The sequence below is a fragment of the Ostrinia furnacalis genome, unplaced genomic scaffold (genome assembly GCF_004193835.3).
Source record: "Ostrinia furnacalis isolate ACB-3 unplaced genomic scaffold, ASM419383v2 OfSCF2807, whole genome shotgun sequence".
Classification (NCBI taxonomy): domain Eukaryota; kingdom Metazoa; phylum Arthropoda; class Insecta; order Lepidoptera; family Crambidae; genus Ostrinia; species Ostrinia furnacalis.
In genome coordinates this window covers 105,214-119,673 of record NW_021133046.1, presented here as the reverse complement: position 1 = coordinate 119,673, position 14,460 = coordinate 105,214, and the positions used below count along the sequence as shown (strand labels likewise).

The window sequence follows — 14,460 nt, the reverse complement described above, 5'->3', positions numbered from 1 at the left end:
ACTTATAAATTACATCACACCTCTGAATAGTCACATACATGTCCAATTCAAATCCAACAGTCGACTGCCATCTGTTGGAATAATGAATCTTCTCTTACCTGCAAGAAGTCCCCCATCTGTTCCTTAATATCCTGCTGGGTGAGCGGCATCTGAATCTCCTTCTTCAAGACTCCGATCCTCTGGCTGAGGGTCTTGATCTCATTGTATAGTTGCTCCACGCTGGCTTTGGCCGCTTCCTCTAAAACCCTGGTGTCGTCCGCGAAGTGGATTAACTCTTTGTTCTTTCTTTCTGCTTGCTGTGGAGGAAAGGTTTTGTTTTAAGGATATTCTGAGACAAAAAGATCTCTCTCTCACACAAAAAGTATTATCTAAGTCTTAAGGCTATTTTTGACCCAGGACAATAGCTTTTTCTGGTATATCTGTTGGCATTAGTATTCTAACCCCTTAAAAAAACAGGAGTATTGTCTTCACGCCATTTAGTGGACGCCGCCTTGGGTATATAAATAATCAACACGCTTTGTGGTCGTCCCTTCTTTTATGGTCAGACCAACCACGGTCCCCTTCCACCAATTGGGGTGGTTTTAAAGCAATAGACGATGGATGAGACGACGAAGAATGTTTAAGAAGCTGTCTTAAAATGTCCCAGGGGGGGCATGGGGAAGCAACTCCACCTGAAAATTTTACACCCCCACATACCTACCTTATGTTTCGCTTTATTTATGTGACCCTGATTAAAAACCACCATGTTCATCCCCTGGACATGGACAGATCCTAATACCTACCTGTTTCGTTCTTATGAATAGATCTAAGCACGAGGGACCCTGCCAAAATTTTTGATTTGCCTGGCCTTTGTGCCAGAATGTTCTGGCCATGAGTATGGACATGTTATTTCTAGTCGCCTGCGTCAGGAATCTGTAGCCATGTATTATATGCAGTGTTCTCACCATGGCGACGTAGTGCATGAGGTTCATGCCGGGCTTGTTGGCGCGGATGTCGGCGAGCTTCTGCAGCGAGCCCAGCTTCGCGTTCAGGAAGTACAGACGCATGTTACATGGTGCTCCCCCCATGGCGAAGCAAAGAAGTGTATGTGGAAGTATGGTGAGAACAGCGACGTAACCTCCCTCCATGGCAACGTCAGGAAGGTATGTGGAAGTGCTCCCAACATAGCGACATTAAGAAGGATGTAGAAGTGCTCTCATCATCTATCTGTTCGGCGGGTTTATTGCAGCTTCATGCACGTCTCCCACGTCACCGTCCGCGTCAAGAAGTAGCCACATGTTGCCTATAAGTGGTCATAGCGACGTCAGGAAGGTATCTGGAAGTGCTCTTACCGTGACGACGTCAGAAAGGCATGTGGAAGTGTTCTCTCCATGGCGACCTAAGGAAGGTATGTGGAAGTGTTCTCACAAAAGTGACGTCAGGAAGTATTTATGGAAGTTTTCTCACCGTGACGACGTCAAAAAGGCATGTGGATGTGCTCTGTTGGCGTATGGCGACGTTAGGAAGTGCTCTCACTATGGGGAAGCCATTGGGTACATGGAAGGTGTCTCACCATGGCGACATCAAGAAGTATGTAGAAGTTCTCTCTCCATGGCAACGTCAGGAAGTGCTCTCACTATGGGGAAGCCAGGAAGTGTATGGTAATATTCTCACCATGGCGACGTAGTGCATGAGGTTCATGCCGGGCTTGTTGGCGCGGATGTCGGCGAGCTTCTGCAGCGAGCCCAGCTTGACGCCGGCGGCGCCGCCCGCGTAGCCGCCCGCGTTCAGGAAGTTGCCCGCGATCAGTGCTATGTACAGCACCTCCTGTTAAAAACATTAGTTATTATTATATGTAAAGTTATGTGTCGTTGGTGTATCTTTTTCAATAAATAAATAAATTAGAATAAGGTCATTTAGTATCTCATGCAGGCTCACGACTCGTCAATTTACCACAACCATTTGGTCTACATAAAACATGGTACAATCGACAATTTAGCCTACAGCACCTTCTGTAACCAACCCATATTATGATCAGGTAATTTAGTCTCTAACGCAGGAATAAGAATCTCTGATTAACCAGAGGCAAATGAGGGTTTGACCTATACTCCTCACCCGTTTGAGAAGACCTACCTAATGTTCGCATATTTTTTTTGGCAACATTTTTTTTTCGCCTCATTGTTTTTGTACTTTTTAGTTGTCAAATAAATAATTCTTTCTTTCTTCCTTTCCTAATTGTCTCTTAGGTATACATGAAAGTGGGGGTAGTTCTATTCTATTTTACTGGAACCACTGACCGACAATTGTGACAGATTACATCTGAGCATCCTTTGGGTATGGAATGTGAAACCTAAAGTGGATCTAATAAAACATAATTAGGGGCAGAATCGAAATGAAATATTTTAGAGTAGAAATATTTTACAAAAATAGGACGTGTTGTATTTGTGAGTCTATTCTGGAATTTCTGAGTACCTATTTAAAAAAATAAAAAAACACTCTAACTTTACCTGTAAAGCTCTAGAGTTCATCAGATCATCCCCAGCCACCAGTATAGCGTTGATGGCACTCTCTAGGTATCCAGCGGTCGACACCCACTCTTCCTTCAGCAGCATACATTCTATCCTTAATTTATAGCTAAACAAAAAGATGAATGTCAAGGTTGTGCCATTTCAAATATTTTATAAGTTACCAAAATTACCACACAGATAAAAGGAGCTCTCAGCAAACTACTGTTATTAGTCTCTAACAAACAGCTTTCAAGAGTATTTTTTACACAACTTTATTGGACATTAATGAGCTTGAGATCTGAAAGAAGAAGCACAATAAATTCAGCTACTTGTTCACTAAAAATGTCTTAAAAAAATCATCAGGAATTGAGGAATCAGATTACGCGATGTACTTTTCTGATCTAAACAATTTCAAATCAATGTCTTTGTCTAATTAATGAACTTACTTTGGATCTGAATCAGTAGTAGCTTTTCAGCATTCCCCAATTTTGCGATGTGAAAGCCCTCAGTATTTAGCATTCATCTATGATCAATCTGATCTAATCTATGTTGATGGTAGAATCTTGGAAAGACCTCGGAGCTTTATAATGAACTAATCCATTAACTTACTTGGGAATCTGGATCAGCTGCAGCAGGAACTTCTCAGCGTTCCCTAGCTTGGTGACGTCTCCCGTGAAAGCCTTCAGCATCTCGCACTCGTCTATTTCCGGCAGAATCTCGGAAAGACCTCGGAGCTTCTAGGCTTTATAACTAACTAATCCATTAACTTACTTGGGAATCTGGATCAGCTGCAGCAGGAACTTCTCAGCGTTCCCTAGCTTGGTGACGTCACCCGTGAAAGCCTTCAGCATCTTGCACTTGTCTGTTTCCGGCAGTATTTGGAAAGTCTTCGGAACTTCCAGGCTTTATAACTAACTAATCCATTAACTTACTTGGGAATCTGGATCAGCTGCAGCAGGAACTTCTCAGCGTTCCCTAGCTTGGTGACGTCACCCGTGAAAGCCTTCAGCATCTTGCACTTGTCTGTTTCCGGCAGTATTTGGAAAGTCTTCGGAACTTCCTGGCTTTATAACTAACTAATCCATTAACTTACTTGGGAATCTGGATCAGCTGCAGCAGAAACTTCTCAGCGTTGACTAGCTTGGTGACGTCTCCCGTGAAAGCCTTCAGCATCTCGCACTCGCCTATTTCCGGCAGAATCTTGGAAAGACCTCGGAGCTTCCAGGCTTTATAAATAATTAATCCATTAACTTACTTGGGGATCTGAATCAGCTGTAGAAGGAACTTCTCAGCGTTCCCTAGCTTGGTGACGTCACCCGTGAAAGCCTTCAGCATCTCGCACTCGCCTATTTTCGGCAGGATCTTGGATAGACCTCGGAGCTTCCAGGCTTTATAATTAACTAATCCATTAACTTACTTGGGAATCTGGATCAGTTGCATCAGGAACTTCTCAGCGTTCCCTAGCTTGGTGACGTCACCCGTGAAAGCCTTCAGCATCTCGCACTCGTCTATTTCCGGCAGAATCTTGGAAAGACCTCGGAGCATCTAGGGTTTGTTTAATAATTAATCCATTAACTTACTTGGGAATCTGGATCAGCTGCAGCAGGAACTTCTCAGGGTTCCCTAGCTTGGTGACGTCACCCATGAAAGCCATCAGCATCTTGCACTCGTCTATTTCTGGCAGAATCTTGGAAAGACCTCGGAGCATCTAGGCTTTGTTTAATAATTAATCCATTAACTTACTTGGGAATCTGGATCAGCTGCAGCAGGAACTTCTCAGCGTTCCCTAGCTTGGTGACGTCACCCGCGAAAGCCTTCAGCATCTCGCACTCGTCTATTTCCGGCAGAATCTCGGAAAGACCTCGGAGCTTCTAGGTTTTATAACTAACTAATCCATTAACTTACTTGGGAATCTGGATCAGCTGCAGCAGGAACTTCTCAGCGTTCCCTAGCTTGGTGACGTCACCCGTGAAAGCCTTCAGCATCTCGCACTCGTCTATTTCCAGTAGGATCTTGGAAAGACCTCGGAGCATCTAGGCTTTATTTAACTAATCCATTTACTTACTTGGGAATCTGGATCAGTTGCAGCAGGAACTTCTCAGCGTTCCCTAGCTTGGTGACGTCACCCGTGAAAGCCTTCAGCATCTCGCACTCGTCTATTTCGGGCAGGATCTTGAGGAGGCCGCGGAGTTTCTCCGCGCCGATGTCGTCGTGGGCACCCTCGCGGATGAGTTGGATGATATCTTCGTTGGAACTGCGAACAAATTGAAGATGAGGGAAAAGCCTTATCAACTACCAAACTGAGAAAATATTGCTCCTACCGAGAATTGAACAAGGGACTTCTGGGTCTGAGACAGGTGGTCTTATTGCTAATTAAGTATTAATGGCATATAAAGCCAGTTTGTCGCTACCGACCAATCTGGAAATCATTTAGGGATTCCTAAATGTCCTTACAGTTGAAAAATGATGATGATGATGAAACCCAAATTATATTTTTCTGCCTGTTCTTAGGTGTAGTGCAGTCGAAAGCACGTGATTTTTAATGATTTGGTTTGCAAAATGGCAACCTTACAATGACAAAAGGATATTTTACGCACTTGATATTCATCTTCTGTATTTGAGGGTGGAACAATGTTATTTCAAAACACCTTGGACCTATATTAATACCCCTTTGTTCTATTCTAATCAGTTCTGCGGTAGAACTAGTGAAACTTTTTTTGTGGTGACACGGCACAGTGGCTTCTATGTGCTAAGAAGTAAAGGCGATTTTGCAACTAAAATGTATGGTCTGATGTGCTATCATCTGTATGGGTACTACTATAAATTAAATTTTTTTTTTATGCACAACTAGGAAGCTCTTGACCTGTATCTCACCTGATGGTAAGTGATGATCAAGCAGAAGGTGGAAGCGAGCTTCATCCGGAATCCTCAAACCACGGAGGAACTGGCTATCTTACCTCTAACTGCCGGAACACAACAATGCTGTTAACATTGCTGTTATGGCGACAGACTTAGGTAAGATGGTGGAATGGTGGTAGCTAGCCAGGCGGACTTAGAACAAGACCAACCAACAAGAAATGTAATACTATGTTGTGACTACCTTCGGAACTGTTTCAAAAAGATGTAGACATTCAAACTCCGCTTGCCGTCGAGCAGCGTGATCTCGGACGCCTCCTTGCGCGGGCGCCGCTCGCCCGAGCTGTCGCACACGGGGCTCCGGCCCAGCCGCGGCGACGACCCTGCCGAGCCCGTCGGTTGGATCTGAACACAGAGATATGATGAGAAGAAAGAAACATTTAAGATTTTAAAGTAAAAAAACAAGGGACAGAAAAAAGATAAAAAAAGGGACAAAAAAAGATAAAAATGGGCCAAAAAAGAGACAGAAAAAAAGACAAAAAAAAGACAAAAAAGGGTAAAAAAAAACAAGACAAAACTACCGTAATGAAGTTAGAGAAACTAAATATTGTTGTAAAGCCTGGTCCGTGAGCACGTAGAATCCCGTGCAATGACCCCAAGCTACCCATCCCTATCGCTCGCGCGTAATTATGTTGCTGTCGCGACTGTGCGACGGGCGCCCGCAGTGAGTGTGCGAGCGCGACAGCAACATAATTACGCGTGAGCGATAGGGGTGGGTAGCTTGGGGTCATTGCACGGGATTCTACGTGCTCACGGACCAGGCTTTAGTGTTCTAAATATCAATCTCTTCTGCCACTTCTTCTTATCACCAGCCACTAAGTCGTCCTGAAAGCTAAGTATTTGAGACGTGTATCAATGCCCTGAAAAGGGTCTATTACAGAATTTGTATTTTCTTCCATACTACTGCAACTCTTGTATACTTATTTAGAAACTAAGTACAGTTAATCAAAAGAAAAGTAGGATAGTTTGAAACTTATGGATCGACTATCCTAAGATCTTGAACCCAGCTTCATTAATCGAATAGGATGCCAACTTTACTAATGAATCTCTCGTTCTTAGCATTGATCCAAATACAAACATCGAGCAATTCCAGAAGAAAACTAAATGATCTTGAGGCTCGCAGTATCTTGAATCAGGAGTAATATGAGAAAAGCAAAAGAGATACATTTTTCTCATTCTTACCTGTTGACAGAAGAGTCCCTCGATCTCGCTCCAGTCTAGCTCGGCCTTGGGCGAGTGCTTGTGGCTGGACGCGACCAGAGACCAGATGTTGTTCTTGCCGATTACCTGCAACACATTTATTTTATTGCAACCTTCATAATAATGTTTATTTTAATATACTGGTAAGATTTCTGTTATGATTCGTGGGGAGTGCCTGGGTATAAATAGTGCAGGACAACAGTCATGAAAATCCCAGTACCAGGACGGCCAGTAGCCGCTAGATAAACAGACTGTAAATTTTTTGTTGGCAAATAAAATACTTTTACTTTTCCTTACTTTACTTAAATCTACTTAGAAAAACAAACGATACCGCGAAATAAACGAAACAGAGCGCCATCTCTTAGTCAAACTCAGAACTAATCCTAACACATTTTATATATTGGTTAATTTGTTTCATCGTTTTAGCCAAATGATATCGCTGGCTTCCCTAAGGATTTCCAAAACGACCAGTCTTTCGCTGCCCGCTTTCGTTTGAATGGAAGAAGATATTCTACAATTCAAAAAGTACGTCAGTTTTAAAAGACAGCGAAAGAGGGTAGACCGATATATCTGTCCATAACCTGTCACCGACATATCGGAAACTCAAAATTAAGGTAGGTACATGGTAGCAATCCCGTCAGTAATAATAATTATGGTAGTGACCATGCAAGTTTAACAATATACGCCAGTTAACTCACTTTGCTGTCAGGTATCTTGTTCCAATTGATGGTCTTCATCTTGGTCTTGGGCATGGGCGTCTCCTGCTGCGGCAGCGTGACGTGCGCGGGCGACGGCGCGGACGGCGGCGCGAACGGCGGCGCGGACGGCGGCGCGGGCGGCGGCGGCGGGCCCGGCGGCGGCAGCGGCGCGGGAGGCGGCGGGATCACTGAGGTCGAGAGATTGTGAAGTCTTTTTATTTACCCCCCCATTTTAAATCGATTTTGCGTGTTTAAGACCGGTTTTTCACCAAGACGACGACATTTCTGTTAGCGTACTAAAGCCCGTGGGGCAGGAAAGTTCTCGAGTGGCGACCACGGGCTGGAAAACGTAGCGTGGGCAGGCCTCCTACTAGGTGGACCGACGATCTGGTAAAGGTCGCGGGAAGAGCCTGGATGCGGGCAGCGCAGGACCGTTCATTGTGGAAAACCTTGGGGGAGGCCTTTGTCCAGCAGTGGACGTCATTTGGCTGAAACGACGACGACGACTAAAGCCCGTTCTGTGAGCACGTAGAATTTTGTCCAATGACCACAAGCTACCCATCCTTATCTCTCGCGCGTAATTATGTTACTGTCGCGACTGTGCGACGCGCGCCCGCAGTGAGTGTGCGAGCTGATGGGATGGGTAGCTTGGGGTCATTGGACAAAATTGTACGTGCTCACAGACCGGACTATAGACGCGTATTCGTCATTGTAGTCTTGGTGCAAGCAGGTGTGCACAATGACGCTTATAAGCAACCAAACGAATTTGATTACCATTTCTCGTCTCATCTTAGCTCCAGTGCAAACAAAGTAAGGAAAAGAAGAGATCCAAACAAAATAAAAAGGTGCTCACGGACCAGGCTTTAGTCCATAAAATCGTACTGTATTAAAATTTATAAATCATATTTTGGCTGTAACCTGTTTTGTATGTGTTAAATAAATAAATACACAGGAAAAGAAATTTCTCTCTGCACATCTAGTGTCGACTCCGCCCTCTAGGGACATAAAATGTTGTCCTAAAGTGGCATTAAAGCAAACACTGGCACGCGTATAATCTGAAAATGGTCTTCAGACTACAGATCTAGCGAGCTAATAAGTTGAGTCAATGCCTAAAGTTTGGGAGCGGCATGTAAGAGTAGGCGCACACCGTTGATTTTTCGTCGGCCGATAGTTTAGTCGGGCAGTTGATCAGTATGGGCATGTATGGGAGTGCGCACACTACGCCGATTCGATTTGGCCGATTCTTCACTTCATACAATTTAAAATCGGGCACAACTATCGGCCAACTAAAAATCATCGGTGTGCGCCTACTCTAAGAGTGTTATTGTGAAGCGTCAGCGAGACTCCAGATGTGCTTCAGACTTGTATGCTGTCCCAAAGTGGTGTAAGCTTAAGCAATATTTGGGACGTGTACGAGTATTTAAAAGCGCTCTGGAAAGTGCCCAAGTACTGAATAAATGATTTTATTTGCTTGGGTTACCCCTCCCGTGATATTCCATTACGTCAGACACTAGCTCAATGTCGGCCGTTTGGTGTAGTGGTTCGAAACGAACAATTATTCCGGAGGTAGCGGGTTCGATTCCCGCACAATACAAACATTTGTGTGCATGAACATATTTGTTTGTATTGGACTGGGTGTTTTCTAAGTATAATAAGTATGTATTTTTACAAAAAAAAAATTAAGTAGTTATGTTTATATCCGTTGTCTAGTACCCATAGTACAAGCTTTGCTTAGTTTGGGACTAGAAGCGCAGTGTAAAATGTAAAATGCAGCTAGACCTGTAAAGCTAATCGAAACAGTATGCAACTTACTGGGCGGCGCGGGCACCGGCGGCGGCGGCGGCGGCGACAGCGCTCGCTGCAGGCTCTGCTTGCGGCCGGCGCTCGAGATGTCCCGGTGCTGGCACGTGCAGCCCATCTTGGCCTGGAACACACGTTTTATGTTGGGAAGTTGACCAATCAGTGTCTTAGGAAGTTGACACCAATAACCAATGATTCTAATCCAAGACAGCTGGTAGGGCCCAAAAGATAAGGAGACATGTAAAGTGCCCCATAAGGGCTACCATTTCTTTTTTTATTATTTTCTATTGACGTTCATAAGTGCCACTTGTGGTCTAAACTGAATAAATATTTTTGATTTGATTTGATTTGACACAACTACTTTTAAAACACTTGAATACTGGGTTTTCAGCAAAGTCTAAGGTAAGGGGGAAAAAGCCCCGCAGTGTCTACGAGTTCTTCCAAGATTCAGTAAATCAGTACGTATGCCGTGGTGAGGAAGCTAGAACCATGAGTAGAAAGAAGGATTTGAGCAATCCCTCCTAGACGCAAGCAATTAGGTGTCATTCTCCCTGCTCTTCAGGAGGGTGGCACAGCGTCCAACACTATGTCCCGGACTCGTTGGTGCTAGAGTAAGATTGAACTTCCTTTCTCACCTGGAAACTAGGAGCTCAGGCCTCGTAGTAGCATGTTCCCCCAACTCTCTTGAAGAATACGATGGACCACCTGCTTACCTGGACACTAGGAGCCCTGAGCAGCTTGATGGCATCTTCTCTGTTCTCGCGATGTAGCGTTATAGACTATGGTCTCTGCGGTGTCCCACACTATGTCACTCCTTGGGTTTGACTCCTAGCAGATAATAGATTTTTTATTGAATCTCCTCTTTCTTTCCTTCTCACCTGGACACTGGGAGCCCTGAGCAGTTTAGCAGCATCCTCCCTGCTCTCCAGAAGGGTAGCACGATGGACCAGCGTCTCAGCAGTGTCCCATACTATGTCGCTGACAGGCTCCTTAGGGTCTATTCCCAGTAAGTGCTGGAGTAAAATTGAGCCTCCTTTCTCACCTGGACACTAGGAGCCCTGAGGAGCTTAGCAGCATCCTCCCTGCTCTCCAGAAGGGTAGCACGATGCACCAGCGTCTCAGCAGTGTCCCATACAATGTCGCTGACAGGCTCCTTAGGTTCTATTCCCAGAGAATGCTAGAGTATGAGTGGACCTCCTTTCTCACCTGGACACTGGGAGCTCTGAGGAGTTTAGCAGCATCCTCCCTGCTCTCCAGAAGGGTAGCACGATGGACCAGCGTCTCAGTAGTGTCCCACACTATGTCTGGACAGACTCCTCGGTTCTATTCCCAGCGAGCTAGAGTATGATTGAACCTCCTTTCTCACCTGGACACTAGGAGCTCTGAGGAGTTTAGCAGCATCCTCCCTGCTCTCCAGAAGGGTAGCACGATGGACCAGCGTCTCAGCAGTGTCCCATACTATGTCGCTGACAGGCTCCTTGGGTTCTATTCCCAGAGAATGCTACCGTATGATTGAACCTCCTTTCTCACCTGGACACTGGGAGCCCTGAGCAGTTTAGCAGCATCCTCCTTGCTCTCCAGAAGGGTAGCGCGAAGCACCAGCGTCTCAGCAGTGTCCCATACTATATCGCTGACCGGTTCTTTAAGGTCTGTTTCCAACGAGTGCTGAAGTATGATTGGATTTCCTTTCTCACCTGGACACTAGACGCCCTGAGGAGCTTGGAAGCATCCTCCCTGCTCTCCAGAAGGGTAGCACGATGGACCAGCGTCTCAGCAGTGTCCCCCACTATGTCTGGACAGGCTCCTTAGGGTCTATTCCCAGTAAGTGCTGGAGTAAAATTGAGCCTCTTTTCTCACCTGGACACTGGGAGCTCTGAGGAGTTTAGCAGCATCCTCCCTGCTCTCCAGAAGGGTAGCACGATGGACCAACGTCTCAGCAGTGTCCCATACTACGTCGCTGACCGGCTCCTTAGGGTCTATTCCCAGAGAATGCTAGAGTATGAGTGGACCTCCTTTCTCACCTGGACACTAGAATCCCTGAGCAGCTTGGCGGTATTTTCTCTTTCTAGAAGGGTGGCCGGGTATCCCACGCTTTGTCGCTCACGGACGCTTGGTTCGATTCCTAACAGGTGCGGGGTTGTATTATTGGACCACTGTTTCTTACCTGGACACTAGGAGCTCTGAGCAGTTTGGCAGCATCCTCCCTGCTCTCCAAAAGGGTTACGCGATGGACTAGCGTCTCAGCAGTGTCCCACACTATGTCTGGACAGACTCCTTGGTTCTATTCCCAGCGAGCTAGAGTATGATTGAACCTCTTTTCTCACCTGGACACTAGGAGCCCTGAGCAGCTTGGCAGCATCTTCCCTGCTCTCCAGAAGGGTAGCACGATGGACCAGCGTCTCAGCAGTGTCCCATACTATGTCGCTGACAGGCTCCTTAGGGTCGATTCGTAGGAGGTGCTGGAGGATGCTCAGGAATGGGATCTCTTGCGGCGTATCGGCGACCTGGTACATAAACAAAGATGGTGGTAAGAGTACAAAATGATGAGACAATATTAAGCATACAGGATGGAATTTTGAAATGCCACCTGGAGGGAAAGTACTCTTAATAATGTAGATAGATAATTTTACTCAAAGAAAACATACCTTTATTTTTTAAAAGAAATAGAACTGCATTCAAAGATTTCCAAAAATATGCTTGCCACACCCGGGAATCGAACCAAATAAAATCTGTTAAAAATTACACCCTGTATTTTTATTGCATCGATCGTTAGGGTTAAGTATAAGACTTAACCCTAACGATCGATGCAATATCTCTAACAAACTTAATAAATTAAATAAATGGAATACCATGAAATCTCAAATTATTTTAATTGTTTACAGAAAATTGTAGTTATGCTATGGTTGTAAATTTTCGAAAAAATTTCGGAAATCTTTGAATGCAGTTCTCTTTCTTTTCAAAAATGAAGGAATGTTTTCTTTGAGTAAAATTTTCTATCTACAGTATTAAGAGTACTTTCCCTCCAGGTGGCATTACAAAATTCCACCCTGTATAATACATTAGTAATGCCACCTGCTTTTAACATTGATGATGACGTGCGTTGACTCATATTTTCAATCGACGTAATGAATAGATTAAGTTTACGTAGGTACGTTATGATACACACGTTTGAAAATGTAAAATGTAATAACCCCTTTCCTTTTGCATAGGAGTTGCCTTTATTGTTACAAAAAGTACCAATTAGTCGTAATCGTAACCGCGAATTTCTATAACCCTAAGGTCAGGGCATAAGTGAATAGGCATCTTCTCTGCATGTTCGTTCAACCATAGATCACCACCACCATTTTGCGACAACATATGGGTTCTTTCCTTCTTCATCAAAACCAACCACTTCTGGTGGAAGAAACTCAGTCACCAAGAGGAAGCTACATTACAAAAACTGCCACCATTAATATCTAAAAACACTCACCTGTTTAAGTATGGCGTAGAACACATCTAAGTGGGAGTTCAGGTTGATTCCTCCAGGACCCTGGGCCTCGTCGCTCTCCCGCTGCTCCTCGAACACGTCGAGCTGCACGCCCAGGTCTGGGTGGCTGACGGCTTCATGTCTGGAATAATGATCCAGGCTTAGAAATGTTGAAGAAGTCGCTGATGTTAAGGGAATCGTGGGAACTTGCCAATGTTCAAGTCAAAAGGAGAAGACGTGTTCTGACAAAGGGTAGGTAATGTGATGTCGATTGACACCTCATCATTAGTCTATAACAGTACACTGGTGGAGATAGGTCTCCCTAAAACGCGCTATTACATCCTGCCTTCCATTTGTCACTACAGCCAGAGTACTACAACTTCTTCATGCGACTTTTCGTCGTCACTCCACTTATTGGTAAATTCTACACTACGCTAAAGTAGGATTGACTTCAAGGTGAAATACCGAAATACATAGATAGTTGCTTGATGCTTATCGTGGATGCTTATTTGCAATCATGTCATTGTGATCGTCATCAGAATCATTAAAAACCATGTATGAAGAAGCACTATAAGTTACATTACACCTTTAGGTAAAAAGTGTAATCTAGAGAAAACAGTTTTTTTTTATAATCCAATACTCAGTTTATGAATTTACTCGTACGCACTACATCAAATTTTTTCGGTATCTAATTAAAATGACAGAAAAAAAAACTGTTTGATTCCTCGTTTATGTTTATAATTACAACATCAAAACAAACACTTCTCAGTTATCACACACTTCACGATTCACTTGAACTAAGTGATCACTTAAGATTAAGATAAATAACTACAAAGGAAACTTGTAATTACCGGTAATCTACTTTTTGCCTCAGGTCCGAGGCGACCATCCTACTCGATGGCAGTACGCATATTATGTACTATCTCTATCACTTATTGATAAGATCAGCCTAATCAAAAGCTATTAAAAACATAACGCAATAGCAAAATCTAAAAATAAGCAAGGTCCTGATAAAGGAATTCAATTGAAGTCTATTTTGTTTTTGTGAGTCAGGGGACTGAGTGAGTAACTGTTACTCAGATGGACTGACTGGTGGGTATTTTTCATATTTGGTTTAGTTATTTTGTTATCGTGATAAACTAAAAAAGACGACGACTTCCTGATTCCAAGGTGCTTTTCAAGTTTAGCAATAGCAATATTTGGTTTTAAGATATGCTCTGAAAAGAGTCTAGATAACATATTGTTACCTGTATGAGTACCAAAAAATAATTCTTTGGTAGCCACGTAAGTCCTTTATCACCATAAACAACATATTTTTTGACAAATTATATCGACATCATAAAAACCGTCATAGTTGTTTATCCATCGAATAAAACGCAATATTTCTCGTTTATTACCAAAACAATTCTCCAAAAAGGTATCACTCGAGGGCCAAAATAACACCTTAGTTTGTTACATTTAAAGTTCCACCAAAATAAAAGTAAAACGTCAGGCTTAAAACCATTCCCCAAAGAAGGTAGGTATCACTCGAGGGCCAAGGGGCACCTTAGTTTGTTACATTTAAAGTTCCACCAAAATAAAAGTAAAACGTCAGGCTTAAAACCATTCCCCAAAGAAGGTAGGTATCACTCGAGGGCCAAGGGGCACCTTAGTTTGTTACATTTAAAGTTCCACCAAAATAAAAGTAAAACGTCAGGCTTAAAACCATTCCCCAAAGAAGGTAGGTATCACTCGAGGGCCAAGGGGCACCTTAGTTTGTTACATTTAAAGTTCCACCAAAATAAAAGTAAAACGTCAGGCTTAAAACCATTCCCCAAAGAAGGTAGGTATCACTCGAGGGCCAAGGGGCACCTTAGTTTGTTACATTTAAAGTTCCACCAAAATAAAAGTAAAA

At 43.8% G+C, this 14,460-nt stretch overlaps 1 protein-coding gene across 1 annotated transcript in view; it reads right to left on the bottom strand.

The window, feature by feature from the left end:
- form3 (FH2 domain-containing protein formin 3) overlaps nt 1-14,460 on the bottom strand; it is a 122,002-nt gene that overhangs the window by 15,668 nt on the left and 91,874 nt on the right. Inside the window, exons 9-18 of the mRNA XM_028309636.1 lie at nt 12,570-12,708; nt 11,425-11,604; nt 9,113-9,224; nt 7,301-7,488; nt 6,585-6,689; nt 5,587-5,747; nt 4,552-4,740; nt 2,487-2,613; nt 1,654-1,806; nt 99-296 (exon numbers count right to left, since the gene is read on the bottom strand). Coding sequence (XP_028165437.1) covers nt 99-296; nt 1,654-1,806; nt 2,487-2,613; nt 4,552-4,740; nt 5,587-5,747; nt 6,585-6,689; nt 7,301-7,488; nt 9,113-9,224; nt 11,425-11,604; nt 12,570-12,708 — 1,552 coding nt within the window. The remainder of the gene's footprint in view (nt 1-98; nt 297-1,653; nt 1,807-2,486; nt 2,614-4,551; nt 4,741-5,586; nt 5,748-6,584; nt 6,690-7,300; nt 7,489-9,112; nt 9,225-11,424; nt 11,605-12,569; nt 12,709-14,460) is intronic.